Source organism: Neofelis nebulosa, chromosome 1 (assembly GCF_028018385.1).
Source record: "Neofelis nebulosa isolate mNeoNeb1 chromosome 1, mNeoNeb1.pri, whole genome shotgun sequence".
Classification (NCBI taxonomy): domain Eukaryota; kingdom Metazoa; phylum Chordata; class Mammalia; order Carnivora; family Felidae; genus Neofelis; species Neofelis nebulosa.
Window position 1 is genome coordinate 237,228,773 of NC_080782.1, and position 19,971 is coordinate 237,248,743.

At 44.4% G+C, this 19,971-nt stretch overlaps 1 protein-coding gene across 4 annotated transcripts in view; it reads left to right on the plus strand.

Annotated features, from left to right (window-relative positions):
- Positions 1-9,602, plus strand: part of USP12 (ubiquitin specific peptidase 12) — a 104,267-nt gene extending 94,665 nt beyond the window's left edge. For 3 of the 4 annotated variants that reach the window (XM_058689175.1, XM_058689184.1, XM_058689201.1), the window contains 3 exons: positions 2,391-2,588; positions 5,085-5,163; positions 6,378-9,602. In XM_058689175.1, the coding sequence (XP_058545158.1) occupies positions 2,391-2,588; positions 5,085-5,163; positions 6,378-6,479 (379 nt within the window). In that variant the 3' untranslated portion in view covers positions 6,480-9,602. The remainder of the gene's footprint in view (positions 1-2,390; positions 2,589-5,084; positions 5,164-6,377) is intronic. The other variant, XM_058689191.1, reaches the window with a different exon arrangement.
- The last annotated feature ends 10,369 nt before the right edge of the window (positions 9,603-19,971 follow it).

A 19,971-nucleotide genomic window follows, 5' to 3' on the forward strand; every position in this document is an offset into this window, starting at 1 on the left:
TCGAGCCCCGCGTCAGGCTCTGGGCCGATGGCTCGGAGCCTGGAGCCTGTTTCCGATTCTGTGTCTCCCTCTCTCTCTGCCCCTCTCCCGTTCATGCTCTGTCTCTCTCTGTCCCAAAAATAAATAAATGTTGAAAAAAAAAATAAACAGTGAAATGACTTATTAAAAAAAAAAAATACCATTTCATAAAGTTGCAGGTGCCATAGACAGTGATTCTTCTGATGGATCTGGGCAAAGTAAATTAAATCCCTCCTGAAATGGAAAGCCATTAAGAACAACGGGAAGAGGTCAAAATATCTTTTATAAGAGTTTGGCAGAAGTGGATTCCCACCCTCGGGGATGACTTTGGAGGTTGGGGACGGCAGTGGAGGCAGTCACGGCGGATGTGGTGGAAACAGCGTTGCCGGGATCTCGTGACAGGACGCGATGGGGTGAGGACTGCTTCTCACGGCTGAGCAGAGAACGTGGTTTCTCGAGATGGAATCTGCTCCTGCTGACGATGCTGTGGAGCCGGTTGAAGTGACCACGAAGGATTTGGAGTACTACACAAACTTGGTAGTTAAAGCAGGGCACGGTTTGAAAAGACTGGTTCTGATTTTGAGAAAAGTTCTGCGGGTGAAATGCTCTCGGACAGCATCTCGTGCTATAGAGAAATCGTTCACGAGAGGAAGAGTCCGTCAGTGTGGCAGACGTGATTATCTTCTTTTAAGAAGTGCCGCAGCCACCCCAGCGACCTTCATCATCACTACCCCCATCAGTCCGCAGTGAGCCAGGACCCTTCCCCAGGAAAGAGGTTATGGCTCGCTGAAGGCTTGGGTGAGGGGTTGCAGTTTTTCACGATGAAGTGTTTTTTAGTTAAGGTGTCTGCATTGTTTTTTCTGGACGTAATGATAGCGCACATTTAATGGACACGGTATGTCAGCCTAACTCTTATGTGCACTGGGAGACCAAAAATTTCATTCCATTGGCTTTATTGCAATGCTGACTTTACTGTGGCCGTCTGGAACTGAACCCATAATATCTCTGTCGCATGCCTGTCTCTAGGATTTTCCCAGTTTTTCACGATCTAAAATAAGTCTAGAAGTGAATGTGTTTCAGACGTCTTGCATCTGAGAAGATATATGTAAGTTCTAGAAGTTGGGATTACTGAGGCAAAGGCCATAAAGACTCTTACACTGTTAGCTTTCTTTCCGGGAATGAATATCGGTTTATGTTTTTTCTCGCTAATGTTTTTCAAAGGCCAGGGTAGAATAGTAAATGTTTCCGGAATAACAAGCTGCCCACCGCATTAAAGATCTGTAGGATGCAGGTTTAGCGAGATGCTACAGAATGATTTTTGTTTTCACTTCATTAGAGGCAATGGCTTAGTAAATTTCATTTTTTAATTAATGAAGTGTTTTGCTTCATTGAACACTTACGGAATTCAGTGCTGCAACACTTGTCAGGTATCTGTCACGTGCCAGGCATGTTGCTCGATAGAGCAAGAAAATGAAAACAAAATAAAAATGGTTTCTCCCTGGCAAGATTTTAGACCCTAGAAGAAGAGAAAGACCCATAATCATCATAAACATTTGATGGGGTCATAAACTGTACATGCATAGAGTGAATCTAGAAAGTGCCGACGGGGGACTGAAGAGAGGGGTTACTTGTGTGTGGGGGGGGGACAGCGTTTGAGCTGAGCCTGCAGAAGAATAGGCTGTCATTAGGAGGAGCCAGGAGTGCGGAGTCGTGTCGGGGCGAAATGACATTTAAGGGCGTAATAAAGATTATTTAGAGTGCGGAGGATAGCCGGTGTTTTACAGTAAAAAACTTAACCCTAAATTTGCGGGTCATTTTACTCTCTTTTCGAGGATACACGTAGTCCTTATTCCTAATGCGGAGTTACTTCTTATCTCTGGCAAACACCTTTCGCAGAATGGTCTTTCATGCTTTTCTCGTTGTGTCAGTCTGTTACTGAATTATATAGACTGATGGGACAGATGGATTTCAGTTTCCACTCACATCCAAAGGAGTTAGCAGCTCTAAGGAACTGGTTTTCCTCCACCAATCATAGGCATCATGTGCAGTTTGCCTTATCATTAGGGACCTGTATTTCAGAATAAGGATTTCTTAACAGCGGACTGATGTCGTCCATCTATTTTGAAGCCGTATTGAGTATGAATTAGATTTATGTGGTTTGTCGATGACGGGTGGGGTGGGATAGTCTTCAGATGTTCAGAATGTTGCTTTGCCAATATAAAAGTAATTGGTAGAAAGATGCAAAACTGGGCAGTGCTGGGCTATTAAAACTACTAATGGTTTGTCAATGGAATCCTAAAGTTTGATAGTTCTTTTAAGGGCATGGTGTGGATGTCTTTTATGAAATTCTGTCTCCGTGTTTATTTGAATAGGATGAAAGTTAAAAAACTGCCCATGATTCTAGCTCTGCACCTGAAGAGGTTTAAGTACATGGATCAACTTCATCGATACACAAAACTGTCTTACCGGGTAGTTTTTCCTTTAGAACTTCGTCTGTTTAACACCTCTGGCGACGCAACCAATCCTGACAGAATGTACGACCTCGTCGCCGTGGTGGTTCACTGTGGAAGGTAACTGCATCCGAGGGACGAGCTGGCAAGGTTCTTGGTCTGTGGGGCGGGCGTTCAGGATGGTCCCGGCGTGGATCTTTCCAAGGCTCTTGATCCTTCCGGGTCGTCGTGTCAGGATAGGTTGATTGCAAGATGGGTGTTTCAGATACAGTGCGTTTATCATTTCCTCCTTAAACTTTGGTGTACTGAAATATTACTGTATTGAAATATCACTACATTTGGTTCCATGCCTCTGTGTTCACGTAGCTACTAGATGTGTATTGCTAGCCGTAACTTACTGCCCTGTGTTGTATTGTTTATCAGTTTATATATGTTTCCCTTATGAGAACAGGCACTTCTTAAAACAGGAAATGATTTGTCCGTTAACAAAAGAGTAGCAACATTTAGGACGCCTGGGTGGCTCAGTGGGTTGAGCGTCCTGATTTCAGCTCGTGGGTTCAAGCCCCACATCAGGCTCTGTGCTGACAGCGCAGAGCCTCCTTAGGATCCTCTGTCTCCCTCTCTCTGCCCCTCCCCTGCTCGTTCTCTCTCTCTCTCTCTCTCTCTCTCTCTCTCTCTCTCTCTCTCTCAGAATAAATACAGATTAACAGCATTTAAAAATCTTTTTTATTTTTTTATCAGATTTATCTGTAGTAAGATTTCACACGAGAGCGTAGATGGTTTACTTTGCCTGAATCCTTCAACTGTCGAGGACGCTCGTCCTCGGCAAGCCCGTGCCAGTCCAGCTATGCGTTCTCTCTCCTCAGTGGCGCGTAGATTTCTAACAGGTGCTTGCGGAATTCTTAAGTGTGACCCTTTTGGCCCGTCTCAGGCCCCCCCCCCCCCCCCCCCCCGAACCAACCTTCCTGGAGTCCTCAGCCCTGTCCCTCCCACCTCCTCTCTCGCCGGACGGGGTCTGTCCGTTCCACTGCGCCCGCAGCTCTGCTTTTATGTTCTGTTTTGCCCCGAAATGTGTTTGTGGAGGGTTATCTGCTGCACTGACCGTGTCCTCGGGGCAGGAAGTGTTGGTGTCTTTCTGATCCCCACAGAAAGCAACACCCTTATGTGCACACGATAAGCACTCACGCCCACTGCAGTGAGCGTGTTTTATGTTCAGGATGCAAATCCCTAATAAACGGCCTTCCTGGGCGCCTAGTAAGTTTATGAGCCTCAGCCCTTCCTCCTCCTATTAGTTTCTGTAACCGACTTCTGTCTGTTCTTCAAACCACCTGTTTGCCGAAGGAAAAAGCCGAGCTGCCCGATGCCTAACTTTTGTGGCCCCCACCTGCCTCCTCCCTCTCAGGCTCTGTTCCTCAGCCTTTCTGTGATTCTCTCTGCCTTTCTACCACCTTAAAAAAGTACAAAACAAAACAAAAAATAAAATAAAATTCTTAGCCTCTTATATAAACACATGATTCTTTAGATGAACCCCCGAGAAATGGGGAAAATCTGTTTATTTTGGTTTTTATTTCAGAATTTTAGAATTAAAAGCCTTCTTAAAAAAATAGTTCTGAGGGGTTTTCGTCTGTGGGGAAAGAGCGGTCCTCTTGTTTGTGTCGTTTTGTCACCTCGGGTACTCGTCTCCCCTAACCGGGTCAGAGGAGTCGACACCAGGAGGCACAGAGGCTGCTTATTCCTTTATCTCATGTTGCTACTCTTAAGATAATGTTCACATTAACAATACTTTGTGTGGAAAATTATCTCAAATTCTATACTGTAACAATTACAATGGAATTACAATTTAATGAAGAATTATGTAGAAGCTTTTATAATGAATCATATTTAAACGGGGAGAAGTTGAAATCTTCACCACGTCTTTTATAAAGCAAAGGATTTATTGTTTTTGAAGAAACAGTCCCACATGCATTTTGATGAGTTTCTAGATTTCTTTATTCCAGATTTGTTTAAAATGAGACGCAGAGACCATTCTAATAATGGTGCTAAGATCTAGGTACTTAAAAATAGCACTAATACTAACAAAATGTCATTTGTTTTTAAAGAAGTTTATGAAGGTCAAGCTTGATTGATTTCAGAACTGTAGATTTGATAGCTTTGCTTGTTTAACTATCACTCGATACCTTTCCTCAAGAGAAAAACTTTTCCGAAGAGAGTAAGACTTAGAAAAAAATGTTTACTTGTGTTGTTCTGTAGTTTAACTCAGACTGTGACACCCCCACCCCCCTCAAAATGCTAGAAAAAAATGTATTTACATTTTTCATAGAAGCAAATTTGAAAGTTATTTTAAAAATAATAAGTTATAAAAGACAAATAATTTTAATAGCGTAACTTCATATAAATAGAATGCTGATTATATCTTTCAAAGTAGAGTGCTAATTATTTGATTTTAAAATAGAATGCCAGTTCACATCAATGTGGCTTGATATTTTGGGGAAGGATAGGTAAGGAGTATTTTTATCGGTTTCAGTTATGCTGCTTTATAGAACGTGAAATTCGGGCATAGAAGAATGATGTTAATAAACATTGTATGAAATTAACTTTTCTTTCTCTTTGTTTTAGTGGTCCCAATCGAGGACATTATATCGCAATAGTTAAGAGTCATGATTTTTGGTTGTTGTTTGATGACGACATTGTAGAAGTAAGTAGTTCCTGAATTTCTTCTTTTTCTTCAAAGTTGGGTGTGTATTTCACTCTTCTCTTTTTTCTCCCAGCCTCTCATTCATAGGACAGGTGACGAATATTAGGCAACTGTTGAGGTCTTCAGATTATCTGATTCCTACTTCTTACTCCCCCACAGGCAATCCCAATGCTTGAATGGTCAGGTAACCTTTAAAATGCTTAGGATAAAACAAAAGCTTTCGACAACAGAGCCAGCTTAAAAAAAAAAAAAAAAAAGCTTTCATTGTTTAAAAAAAAAATTTGAGGTTAAAAAAAATTATCGAGTTATAATATACATAAAGTACACAAATCTTAAGCAACAACTTGAATTTTTATGTGGACGTGCACGCACCCGTATTTGCGCGCGCGCGCGCGCGCACACACACACACACCGTAACCACTATCAAGATCAAGTGCACTCTCAGCACCCCAGTGAGCCTCCTTTATCCTCTTTCTGGTCCGTCCTCACAGCTTTCCTCCCTTCTCCCCACCATCCCCTTCACCGGCTCCAGGCTCTCTTGAGGCTTATCATTCTCATTATTGTTTTGCCTCTGTTTGAATATAAATGGACTCATTCAATATGCCTTCTTTTGTGTCCGCCCTTTTCCGCTCATCATTGTATCTAGCAGTTTATTCGTGTTGCCAATAGTAGGGTTTTCTTTTTTATTGTAATTGCCCGTTGTCAGAACAGAACAAGTTAGAAGCTTGCCTTTTTGCCCCTTACTGAAATAAAACTGCCTCCATGACCCTGGTGTAAGTCTTATGCTAGACACGCGCACTCATTTTTCTTGGGTGTGTTAGGTGGGACCATCTGAAATTGCCATTTTCGTAGGTCACGAATGGTTGGGAATTCGTGGTTTCTTACAGTCCAGGTAGAAATTCTGTTCCCTAGGAATAGGATTGCTGGATCAAAGGGTAGTTTGTGTGTTCAGCTTTAGAAGACAATGTGACACATTTCCCCAAAGTCTCCGAATCGTTTTACATTCCTACGAGCTGTGTCTGAGAGTCCTGTTTGCTTCACGTTCTTACCAGTACTTGGCATCATCAGCCCTTTTAACTTAAGCTGTTCTTACTGTGCAGAGCTGTTTTATAGCCCCAATGAAAGACACGATTCTAAGAAATGTGGAAGGTTTTATTGGATTGAAGCAGTTCCAAGAGCTCACTTTCGTACTAATGTTTACATTTTGCCCGCAGAAAATTGATGCACAAGCTATTGAAGAATTCTACGGGTTGACATCAGATATCTCAAAGAACTCTGAGTCTGGTTACATCCTTTTCTATCAGTCTCGGGACTGAGGGGGACCGTGATGAAGAGATACTTTCTGCCTCATTTCTTCTCTGGTTACTTTGCAAAGGATCAAGCACTGATTTTTCAAGAAAAGAGAAATGCAGGAAGCTCAGGGGGCAGTAGCACACTTTGCACACAATAAAGCAAAGACTGTGGATTCACACGCTCTTCCTATCATGGTAGTTGATTTCTTTGCTCAGGTATCATGCCGTCCGTGCAGTTCCACACAACAAGGAAGTGAGATCAGAGATAGCAGCTCCTCTCGGGAAACCGCCTTCCAGTAATTGACATGCATTTTCTCTTTATTCGTTGCACCAGTAATGGTTTGAACTCCTTGGGGGTGCAGGAGAAAGAGTGGGAATCTGTGCTGGGTTGTAGCGATCATTTCGGGAGGTGATACTGAACGCACCGCGTAAATTTGCCCGTGTCGAATACACACACATAGAAGGAACATCCGGTGGTCTTTTCAGGCGTAAACCAGAACTACATTTGGGCCCAACACTTGCAGTTGCCTTTCTGATGTAAAAACGAACAGATGACTAGAATCCGGTGTCAGGAAGACAAATATGTTTTGCTTCTCTGAAGAAGCTTATAATAATATACAGTATATGTATATGTAGGGAACAACTGGTCAAAAGTGGCTTTTTGTTTCCCCAAGGGGAAAGACTGGCTTTGTAATTATAAGTTTTTTTCTTATTTATTTTACTTAAAACTGGTAGAGTCTAAGTATTGTATGAAGTGCCCATGATTCTGTCAGTAAATTTGAGCTTATTTTTATTAGTTTTTGTCAATTGAACTCGTCCTTTTGTTTGTTTCTATTTTTAAGGTGAATTTTAAACCATTTTAAATCGTAAGATACCTTAAGAAAAATTACACTGAGAAGAGGTAAATACTCTTTTTCAGGAGGAACTGATATCTCTGACTAAATATTTGTCCTTTTGTCATGGTTTATAAGTCACTGATTTTACTCAGCTTTAATTTTGTAAAGTAAAAAAACTTATCAGAAATTCCCTGTCACGGTTGGAACCATCGATGAAATTCTGGTGCAGTGGTGGCTCACCAGTCTTCAGAATCCTTAAATACCCTGACGTTTCAAGTTGCAGCCGTGTTCGGAAAAGTCGTGTCTTGGCAGTTAACGTTCTTTTCGAATGTCATTCTTTACCCTGGGAAGAAGGAACCTGTCGTAACCCCAGCAGCCTGGGTGCCTAGCTGCAAACCGTGCGAGGATGAAATTTTAAGGAAGCAGACCAGAAACACACGAAGCAAGTCCTTTTCTCCCCATCCCTCCCCCCCCCCCCCCCAATCTTTGCAGATCTACTGGAAGAGTGTTCAGAAACTAAGCTTTGCATTTGTCAAGACTTCATTCTGTCGGGGGTTTTAAGAAGTAATATATGTAATGTAAAGTGTATGTAAACCATTGAGGTTGACGCTTCCCCATGCATCAGTGAGTTGACGGTGGCCGAATGTAACGTGCAGAAAATAATTGACTGTATATTCAGAATCATAGCAATCAGGCCTTGGATGTTCTTCAAGTCTTTTCAGGCAGTGATTTTTTTTTTTTTAATTGCTGTAATTTTCTAAACTTATTTTACTAATACTGTTGAATATGAAAAAAAACCACGAAAAAAAATTTTTGTCTGCTGCTATTTATTAACATTTTATTATCTGTATCTTTTAGCTCAGGAAATGACTTCACCTATATTCGTTCCGTGAACTGATCTTTAACAGGGTCGCTTGGCTAATGGGGCTCTTTAGACAGATACGCTGGGAGAAAAATTACGACGTATTGTGACACCTTGCTTTTTCAGATACAGTCGCTAAAGCCTTATGGCCGGCTGGAACGGGCTTATACCGATCGCGATTGCGTAGCCCGCCTGGTTACAACGTTGCACAGAGACTCACGACTGAGAACGCGGGGAAGGGGGAGGGGAAGGTCACAGGACGGGGGAGGTGGATACATTTTTTTTATTTTGAGGGCTTAAACCAAATTGTCTCGGGATTTACGGCTGTGTTTCCGTAGCTTTCAGCGCAGAGAAAGTAGAGTGAGGCCGAGTCCGTTGTTTACTTGAGTTAGGCCACAGCATGTATGAGAAAGATAGATGAGGTCATTTGCACAGAGGTACAGCACTGGGATACCACGCTGTGTTCGTGTCTCCATTTTGCATTGTAAAAACCACAGTAAAAGGCAAGGCGAAATGTCCTGTCGAAGCAAGTTCTAGCATTTTCGTTGAGCTCCTTGGTAGTCGCACACTGTTCACATCTACACCGTTGTTTAATAGTATGATTTGTCAGGGGAGGGACTGTGGGGCGATGGGTCTCAATTTCCTTTTTACTCTCAGTACAGCCGCGTCTGCGTAAAACGTTTGGAAGCTCACCCGAGACGCAGCAGACTTTAAAAGCACAGGGTTGGGGTTGGGGGGCAAATGCAGGTATGGCGAGAGAAGGGACCCAGAGAGGAAGCATTGTGAGATTGTTGGTTGACTGTGACTGAAACGAGGGGTGGGTTTACGGTGTAAATGGCGGCCGATTGCTAACTATGTACATGTTTGCTGGGATGGCTGTCCCATATTTTGTATATTGGAATAAAAATTTCCACAGGTCATCGTAACCGAAAGTAAATATGCTAAATTCAGTCTCACTGCTAAGTCGTACGGCTCCTGTCTCAGAAACTTTACCTGTAGACGATTGCTCAAGACGGGGGCCGTGAGACTTCAGGAAAAGGGAAAAAAGGAAATGTGTAATATATGGATCTCGTTGCCTCTACCGATCAGTATCGGGTTTTTCTTTTCCGTGGTGGCAGTAGAAAGACCTCACTTTCGTAACATACTACTCTTGATACTTTCTTTAAGGATACTTTTCATTAAAGATTCTCTCATGAGGTATTAAACTGGGAGCCGGGAGGCTAAGGCGCTCAGGTCCTGGCTCCTCAGTGAATTTAACTGTGTGACCTTGGGCAAGTCACTTAACCTCTCTGTGCTTCAGTCTCCCTGTCTTGTAAAACGGGAGTAATACCTACCTCACAGGGTTGTTGTGGGGATTAATTAGATATAATGTCTGTAAAGCATCTAAGGTTCTTGAAGAAGGCGCTATATAAATACAAAATAATATCTATTAAAGTTGGTTTATTTGTGCTTGTGGGTTTTTAAGTGTGTTTTTTTCCCCCTTTTTTGCCTAAAACGTCTTTGAGAATGGGAAGGGCAGACCCTTGAACAACATGGGTTTGAATTGCGTGGGTCCTACTTGTTAAGTGGATTTTGTTCCTCAGACACGGTATCGTAGTACGGTGAACACTTTTTCCCTTAGGAGTTTCTGAACACTTGAGCTTTATTCTAAGAACGCAGGTATGTAATAACGTATCCAAAATGTGTGTTAACCGCCTGTTTATGTTATCGGTAAGGCTTCAGGCCAACGGTAGGCTATTGGGGGGGCACCCGGGTGGCTCAGTCAGTTAAGCGCCCGACTCTCGATTTCGGCTCCGGTCACGATCTCACAGTTTGGGAGTACGAGCCCCGCATCAGGCTGTTCACTGACCATGTGGAGCCTGCTTGGGATTCTCCCTGTCCCTCTCCCTCTCCCTCTCCCTGTCCCTCTCCCTCTCCCTCTCCCTCTCCCTCTCCCTCTCCCTCTCCCTCTCCCTGCACTTCCCCACTTGCGTGGTCTCTCTCGCTCTCTCAAGATTAAAAAAAAAAAAAAAAAAAGTAGGCTATTAATAGTTAAGTTTGGGGGGAGTTGAAAGTTCAACCTGGATTTTTTTGGCTGCACAAACATGGTGCCCCTGACCCCTGTGGTGTTCCAGCTTCAGCTGTATACACTTGGGGAAGTGCCTTTACTGCTCTTGCTGCAAACTTGCTGCTTTTGTTACCCAAAGAGACTTTCCGAGAACAGCATTCCGTGTGTGTGAACCAGCGCCTGTAATCCCGTGCCTGCATTGGTCTTTACGTAGTAGCCTTGCCTTTCCAAAAATTCCGAGTTTAAAAATGTAAATTTAGAATCCTAGACTCTTACTGTTTTTAGCGCTCCCTTAGCCCTTGCGGTGTAGTCCTCGCTCCTGTAAAATCGGTCACTTGAGAATATTCACCTGTGCTTGAGTACTTGCGATCCCGTTCCATTGTTCAGTAACTTAAATTTCCATACCTTGCCTTTATTTATATTTAATCTGCTATACTTAATCCACCGCTCTTCATTCTTGGGAGACCTGTCCTGGTAACACTCTTATTTATTCATCTCTCTGGAACAGTGTTCTTAGAATAAGCTTCGTAACAGGTGAACTAGACCGCCAGTGGGGACCTACGATTGCTTGCTTGCTTTCTATCTATCTATCTATCTATCTATCTATCTATCTATTTTACATTTATTTACTTTTGAGAGACAGAGCACAAGCAAGGAAGGGGCAGAGATTGGGAGACACAGAATCCGAAGCAGGCTCCAGGCTCTGAGCTGTCAGCACAGAGCCCGACGCGGGGCTCGAACCCATGAACCACGAGATGGGTTCTGAGATGGGTTTTGACCTGAGCCAAAGTCGGACGCTCAACCGACTGAGCCACCCAGGTGCCCCTGCATTCTCTTTTTTAGATCTCTGTATCACATGCTTCATACTGAACTTTTTTTTTTTTTTTTTTTAACGTTTATTTATTTTTGAGACAGAGACAGAGCATGAACGGGGAGGGTCAGAGAGAGGGAGACACAGGATCTGAAACAGGCTCCAGGCTCTGAGCTGTCCGCACAGAGCCCGACGCGGGGCTCGAACTCACGGACCGCGAGATCATGACCTGAGCCGAAGTCGGCCGCTTAACCGACTGAGCCACCCGGGCGCCCCCCATACTGAACTTTTAATAAGTGAAATTCGCTGTATTCAAGACAGCTTCTCGAACTGTTGAAAAGCCAGGACTTTCCCTCCCTTTTTTTCAAGTGTCCTTGTCACCCAGTATGTGTTCATGTTCGTTTGAAGCTTTTTTACCTTTTGTCATTTATGTTTTTCTATGATAACTTACCTTTTTTAATTTCCAGAGCTGCTAAAATAACCCATCACTTGTTAGTTGATGGCAGGATAGGCCCTACACTCAGCATTTTACGTTTTCTTAATGTTAAGAAGAAACTAAAACTCTCCAGAGGTTGAGTAATTGCCCCAGAGCCCCTCAGCCGGAAAACGGATCCAGATTTCAAATAGGTGTAACTTCACTGCCAAGCTCTTCTCTGTGGCTTTCATAATCAAAGGGTTCTCTTTTATGGCCGAAGATGCACATAACCTGGAGTTTCCTGCTTCTGCCATTTTTAAGTGGGCAGCTAAGTGACGTTCAGCACCATCCGTGTTGTGCAGCCATCACCGCTCTCCATCTTCCCAAACAAACTCTACCCATTAAATACTAACTCCCCATTTCCCTGACCCCCAGCCCCTAGTCACTTTTCTACTCTCTATCCGTGTGACTGCTCTAGGTAACTCCTATCAGTGAAAATATACGGTATTTGTACCCTTGCATCTGGCTTCTTCCATTTAATGTTTCAAGATTCACTCCGGTTGAAGCAGGTGTCCGAATCTCCTTCCCTGTCAGGACTCTGTAATATTCCATTGCATGGATGCACCCCATTTTTAGACCTTCATCTCTTGGCGGACATTTGGGTGGTTTCCACTTTTTAGCTATCGTGACGCCACTATGAACACAACTATGTGAGGCCCTGATTTCAGTTCTTCCAGGTATATACGAGAAATTGCTCGGTCATACGGTGGTTCTAGGCTTAACTCTTTAAGGAACTGTTTTCTGTGTGGTTTTCTACAATGGCTGCCCTGCTTTCCATTCCCCACCAGCAGGGCAGTAGCATTCCGGCTTCTGTATAAACACTTGTTCTTTTCTCTGGAGGTTTTTTTGGTGGTGGCCGTCCCAGCTGGGGTGGTGGGATAACTCACTGTGGTTTTGATTTGCATTTCCCCGATGATAAGTGATGTTGAGCAGTATTTCATGTGTTTACTGGCCATTTTTAGAGCTTCTTTGGAGAAATGTCTATTCAAGGTCTTTGTCTATTTTTTTTTTTTAATTGGATGTGTATTTTTAAATATTGGATTGTTTATGTGTGGGGGTTCTTTAGAAGTTCTGAATATAAATCCCTTTTCAGATATTTTCTCCCATTTTGAGAGTTGTCTTTTCACTCTCCGATAGAGTGTCCTTTGATGCACAAAAGTTTTTAATATTGGGGCGCCTGGGCGGCTCAGTCGGCTGAGCATCCGACTTTGGCCCAGGTCACGATCTTGCAGTTCATGGGTTCGAGCCCCGCGTCGGGCTCTGTACTGACGGCTCAGAGCCTGGAGCGTGCTTTGGATTCTGTGTCTGCCTCTCTCTCTGCCCCTCCCTGGCTTACACTCAGTCTCCCTCTCAAAAATAAACATTAAAAATATATTTTTAAAGCTTTTAATATTAACACAGTCCAGTTGATCAACTGTGCCTTTGGTGTCCTATCTAAGAAATCACCAAATCCAGTGTCATGAGACTTTTCCTCTGTGTTTTCTATTAAAAGCTTTATATATTTTAGCTCTCAGGTTTAGGGCTTTGATTTATTTTGAGTTAATTTCTAAATACAGTGTAAGAATCCGGCTTCATTCTTTAGCACGTGGATATCCCGTTTTCCCAGCACCACTTGCTGAAGAGACTGTTCTTTCCCCATTGAATGATCTTGGCTCTTTTGTCAAAAGCCATTGGCCGTTATATGTGAGGGTTTGTTTCTGGGCTCTGTTCTATTCCATTGGTCTGTATGTCTGTTGTTAGGCCACAGGCACACTTTTCATTGCACTTACAGCATAGTGAGTTTTGTATGAGGCCTCCAACTTTGTTGTTCTTTTTAAAGATTGTTTTGGCTGTTTAGGATCCCGTGAAATTTCATACAAACTTTAGGGTTTAAATTTAAAAAAATAAATGAAGCTTATGCAAAAATTGCTATTGAGGTTTTGATAGGAATTGCATTGAATCTGTCTTCCAGTCCATGAACACGAGATGTCTTCAAATTTATGTTGCCTTTAATTTCTTTTCTTTCTTTTGTATGGTTACTTATTTTGAGAGAGGGAGGGAGGGAGGGTGGGAGGGAGGGGCAGAATCCCAAGCAGGCTCCACGCTGTCAGCGCAAAGCCGGATGTAGGACTTGATCTTACGAACCGTCGGTGAGATCATAACCTGACCTGAGATCAAGAGCCGTCACCTAACTGACTAAGCCACCCAGGCGCCCCCGTCTTTAATTTCTTTCAGCAATATTTTACAGTTTTCAGTGTACCCTTGGTTACGTTTATTCCTAAGTACTGTATTGGTTTTGATGCTATTGTCAATGGATTGTTCCCCTAATTTTCTTTTTCAGATTGTTCATTTGTGAGTGCAGTTAGAAACGCAGCTGAGTTGTGTGTATTTTGTATCTTGCAACTTTGCTGAATTGGTTTATTCTAACAGTTTTGGGGGCAGCCTTTAGGATTTTCTACCTATAAGATCCTATCATTTGCAAACAGATACTTCATCTTTTTCCAATTTGTGTGCCCTTGATTTCTTTTTCTCTTGCCTCATTGCTCTGGCCAGAGCTTTCAACACTGCATTGAATGATAAGTGGTGAAACCTGGCATCCTTGCCTTGTTCCTGGTCTAAGAAGAAAAAGCTTTCAACCCGGCACCATCGAGTGCGATGTTAGCTCCACGTTGCACATTTTTCATGTATGGCCTTCGTCCTGTCGAGGAGGTTAGTCTCTCCTCTCTCTAGTTTGAAGGTTTGTCTCGAGAAGGGGTATTGAATTTTGTGAAACGCTGTATCATGGAGATGGTCGCGAGGGGGAGGGAGAGTGGCTTCATTTTGTGAATGTGTTACAGTGATTTTCATAGGTTGAACAGTCCTTGCATTTGGGGAGTAAATCATATGTGGTCTTGGTGTCTGATCCCTTTTAATATGCTGCCGAATTTGGTTTGTCGTACTTTGTTGATGATTTTTGCCTGAGTGTTTATAGGGCATACTGGTCTGTAGTGGTTTTTTGTTTTTTGTTTTCTTTTTGGTCACGTGTTTTTAATTGCCTTTGTCCGGCTTTGGTCTCAGTAATGCTGGCCTCATAGAATGAGTTAGGAAGTAATCCCTCCTTTGAAGTTTTTGGAAGAGTTGGAGACTATCCAAAGATTTTTACAGATAGCTAATACTAATTACAGAAAGTTTACAAATAACTCATACGCTCTCTGTAGGTCATTACTATGCCTACAGGTGAAGGCATAGTTTTCGCCTCCGAGGAGTCCACCACCTAGAAAGGAGTCAGGAAGTAGCTTGTGAGGAAGGTCAGCTGTGCATCTGAACACGTACACAGCTATACAGAACAGGTGGAGAAGAATGGGGTAGAAAGGTATCATTGACCTCCACGGGATGCGGGCGGATTGCTAGGCTCGCAGAGAGATCTGGGAATCGAAAACAGTCAAAGGGGTTGGGGATACGAAGTGTAAAAGGAATTGAAAAACACTCATAATATTCTTTGGTAATAGAATTTCTAAGCCTGCTTCCCATACTTTCCTCCCCTTTTTCCTAAGGAGAAACTCTAACTTACTCTCGGGAATTCTCACTCAGGCTGCTCCTATGGACCCGATTCCTGAGAAAACAGGCTTATGCTATTCTGTATCCTAGGCCTCTTATTATAATCCACCTTAATAATCAGCTCCTTTTGGGGTGCCTGGGTAGCTCAGTTGGTTAAGCGTCCCACCTTCGGCTCGGGTTAGTGATCTCACAATTCGTGGGTTCGAGCCCCGCATAAGGCTGCTACAGCACAGAGCCTGCTTCGGGCCCTCCGTCCCCCTCTGCCCCTCCCTCGCTCGACCTCTCTCTCAAAAATAATCATTAAATAATAATAACTGACTCCTTTCTTAAATGTCCTCACCTGTTGCCAATGATTTGCCCTATAATTAAACCCTGGCATCACGACTTAATTAAAACTTCCTACCTCCTAATTTGTTTTCAAATAAGCAACGTTCTGCTTTAAGATCAAGAAAGATAGTCCCACTGTATATTGATTTGCCGAGTCATTCCCATATCTGGGTGCTGAGCAGAATCACTGGGGGAGTTGTACAGATGTTCAGATTCCTGAGACCCACCCGCAGCGATTTTTGATTCATCGGAGAGGAGACCTCCAGTTTTGGCAAGTTCGCGGGAGTCTCTCATCATCTGGGTTTGGGACTCGTTGGGGCGGAACTCCTCGAAAGTTCTGGATCGTCTCTCTGTACGGTTATTATCGCCAATCAAGTGTTGACCTGGAGCGTTATCCGAAAACCCGATCACGTGAGGAATGGTCTTGGGAAATTTCAGGGGAGGGGTGTGGAGGGGGCCCTGGGGAGGGTTCCCCCCTGGAGGGTGTTTTGCTGTGGTGGCTGAACTGAGCCGGAGGGGTGGGAAGGGCAGAGAGGTCATATCAGGCACAGGGAAAGCCTTCTGGTGGTTCGGCCGCAGTGAGGAACCGAGAAACTAAGAAATGAAGTGCTCATCTTCATTTGACTGTAGGTGGGGCTCTCAGACTGGCCGGGAGATTGTGCTAGAGAAGGTCCTCTTCTTCCCGGAGGGGGCAGGGAGCCGGAGGGTGAGCCCCGGGCCCTATTTTGCATCCCAGGGCTCATACTTTGCCCTGTATCCACACACAGTCTTTAGGACTCAGTCATTAGGTTGCCGCAGGTCATTAGGATGGGAAGCATCCCGTCCCCAGTCCCTGACTTGGGAGGAGCGCTGTGGGTGGAATACAAACACCAGACTCCGGATCTGCCTCCAGACTCGCTTTGCCTCCAGGTGGAGCAGGCAGGATGGCCTTGGGCGCGTCTTCCCCCGCTCAATACAGCACTTCCCACCTCGGCTCCAAATGCTTTCTCCGGAAGAAACTTCAGGTCCTTTGGATTTTAGAGGCTGCGGAATTGTGACCGACTTAACAGAAGACCCATGCAAAGTGGCCTGAACCCTAACCTCGCTTTTCAGGAGGGACGCCCTCCTCCCCAGGCGCACGCGGGAAAATGCATGTTGGGTCATTTATAAGTAACATTGCAGGAGAATATAAAGTGGCATCCTGATTTTGCTCGACTCAGCCATGTCGTTCCAAGGTCTTCATCCGCTGCGAGGCCCAGAAAACAAAGCAGTAAAATCATGCTGTCTCTGCAGTTTGGGATGATGAATGCGGTGATTGGATGTGTGGTTTTTTGTTTTTGTTTTTTTTTTTAACAAACTTTTGTTCGCCGGTAGCTTTTCCCTTCAGGTGGAAACCAGTTACCAGGGGCGCCTGGGTGGCTCAGTGGGTTGAGCATCCGACTTAAGCTCCAGTCATCTCACGGTTCGTGGGTTCGAGCCCCGCGTCCCGCTCTGTGCTGACAGTCCGAGCCTGGAGCCTGCTTTGGACTCTGTGTCTCCCCCCCTCTGCCCCTCTGCCTGCCTGTTCGTTTTCCTTCCCCCCTCCCCCGCCTGTCTCTCAAAAATAAATAAACTTAAAAAAAAAAAAAAACCAGTTTCCAAATGCTGTTTATTTTAGGCTGCAGAAATGAACATTTTCTTGACTTCTACTGGCTGGTTTTTTATAACCTGCCAGAGTTTTTGCACGCACTTTAAGGGGAAAAAAACAAGGATGATAGAACGATGAGGAAGGTAAACTTGCAAAGTTGTGTGTCCGTGGGTTAGATTATTAGATCTAATAATGGAGGCTTCAGAAAACAGAACTACCAGTAACCCCTTACCTGCTTTCCCAGTGTTAACGTGTGTTTATCATTCGAAAAGTCGTATCAACTGTTGCACTCTGTTCAACAGATATATTTTTGCATTCCTATCCTAAACACAGTATAGGTAGCGTAGTGTCTGATTTCTGTTCATCATATGTGGTCTTTATATAGCTCTTGATTACAACTGGTTTGAGGGCGCCTGGATGGCTAGTCGGTTGGGCATCTGACTTCAGCTCAGCTCATGATCTCATGGTTCGTGAGTTCGAGCCCCGCGTCGGGCTCTGTGCTGATGGCTCAGAGCCTGGAGCCTGCTTCGGATTCTGGGTCTCCCTCTCTCTCTGCCCCTTCCCTGCTCATGCTCTTTCTCTTTCTCTCTCTCTCTCTCTCTCAAATAAAATTAAAATAATTTAATGTACTGAAAGTAAAGATACAAACTGGGGTTGAAGTTGATGATCCTATGCCCAAAGCAGGCGGGGGTGGGGAGATTTTACTTTCGGAAGATACTCCTGGCTGTGGTGTGGAGAGGGGTGTGGAGGGGGCCAGCGTGGGTGTGATGAGACCTCGGGGGGACGGGACTTGGGACTGAACTGGCTGGCAGGGGATGAGGGAAAAGGCATGTTGGGGTGGGGGGGACTCTTAGCTTGCACACTTGGGGAGAGGGGAGCCTTTTGCTGGGAGCCCACGAAGAGGACGAGGCTTGGGGTCAGATCATTGTGCTCCGAGGTGTGGAGGTACAATTTGTTTACGAGCATTTATTTGCCTTTCATAAACTGGCATCGTCTGGCAGTTTGGGGAGGTCTTGCCGTGGTCGCGTGTGCACCGTTGGCCTTCACGCGCTCAGCGTGTACCCCTACGTGCCACACACGCAAAGCCTTGACTTTAGAATTTAAGATGGGGTACAAAGTTGGAAGGACTGTTGTACTTCTGAGGTAATTACTCGGTTTTGATGAGCCCACCGGACGTGTTACCAAGTCTGTAGCGGTTTTGAGGCATTTGATAACTGAGGACAAGTTGATGAAATTAGCCTCGTGTTGAAGAATGTCGGGTGCCTTTTGAAAGCTTTTCCTGGAAATAATTACATCTGTATCATTTGCCCTTGCATTAAAACAACAACAACATGGGAATGCAAGCTGGTGCAGCCGCTCTGGAAAACGGTATGGAGGTTCCTCAAGAAACTAAAAATAGAACTACCCTACGACCCAGCAATGGCACTACTTACTAGGCATTTGTCCACGGGATACAGGTGTCCTGTTTCGAAGGGACACATGCACCCCCATGTTTATAGCCGCACTATCAGCAATAGCCAAAGTATGGAAAGAGCCCAAATGTCCATCGAGGGATGAATGGGTAAAGAAGATATGGTATATATACGCAATGGAGTATTACTCGGCAATCAAGAAGAATGAACTCTTGCCATTCGCAACTACGTGGATGGAACTGGAGGGTATTATGCTAAGTGAAATTAGCCAGAGAAACACATCATATGACTTCACTCGTGAGGAATTTAAGAGACAAAACATGAACACGATGGGAGGGAAACAAAAATAATATAAAAACAGGGAGGGGAACAAAGCATAAGAGACTCTTAAATAAGGAGAACAAACAGAGGGTTACTGGAGGGGTTGAGGGAGGGGGGATGGGCTAAATGGGGAAGGAATCTACTCCTGAAATCATTGTTGCACTAGATGCTAACTAATTTGGATGTAAAATAAAATTAACAACAACAAGAAAATACTTCCTTTCTTTTATGGAAAACTGATCGATTTTAAGGACCCTGGAGAGGCCTTAGGATTTAAAAAAAAAAACAACAACAACAAAAACGTTGATGGGCAACTTGAAAACTTTTGCAAAGAAGTTATGCAAAGTGGATTTACTGCTGGGTAGATCAAACCCTGGTCTGGCGAGGTCTGAAGAAACTCCCAGAAGTTGGCTGCTGCCCACTGTGGGATGCAGGTGGTGTGGTCCAGACGGAGCTAAGAGGCTCCGGAACCATCTTTCAGTCCCAGCTGCTGTGTGATGGCTCGGTGGTCTGTGCCAGAGAATCTTCTCCAAGTGTCTCTGGCAGAGGTTTCTTGGGGTGTTTCCCAGTCTGGGTCTGAACTGTTGATCACTCACTGACCGTGATGTTTACTGCCTTCTTGGCATGTCACGAAATCGCACGCACCGAGCCGGCAAGCAGACCCTTCCGGCCTCGGGACCTTAAGCAAGTCACTTAGCCCCCTGAGCCCACATTTCCTCGCTCATAAAACGGCAAAAGTAGTACTGTCCTGTAGGAGAAACGCCTAGTTCAGGGCAACAGTTGCTCCCATAGTGTCGTCTAGAAACGTGGGCTGTAACCCAACACATTTCTTACCTCCTTCCTGAACTGGGGGAAGGAGGCATTACGGGAAAAGCGTCGCACCCATTGTCGCAAGGGACGTCAAGATGACAGGATGACCAAGACGTGATTTCTGTCCTCGTGGAGCTTACGGTGTAGAACATTAGCCCATTAAAAAAGAAAGAAAAAGAAAACGTAAGTAAGAAAAGTGCTATTAGGCGCCAGTTGCCGAGATCACAGAGTTGAATGCGACGTCGTATATTCAGTTCAGGAAGAAACCGACAAATCGAGAATTAATTGCAGTGATGCAGAGTGTTGAGAGCCATAATGGGCACATAAATAAGGTAACGTGGGGACAGGGCAAGAGCATCCTAAATCAGATTGCCGGGCTTGGAGGGCCTCCCGGAGGACATGCTACTTGGACCGAGCCTTCAAGAAGGAAGGTTATCCGGATCCGGGAAAGGAGACGGGGAGGCATCCCAGGTAGAAAGAAACAAGGATGTGG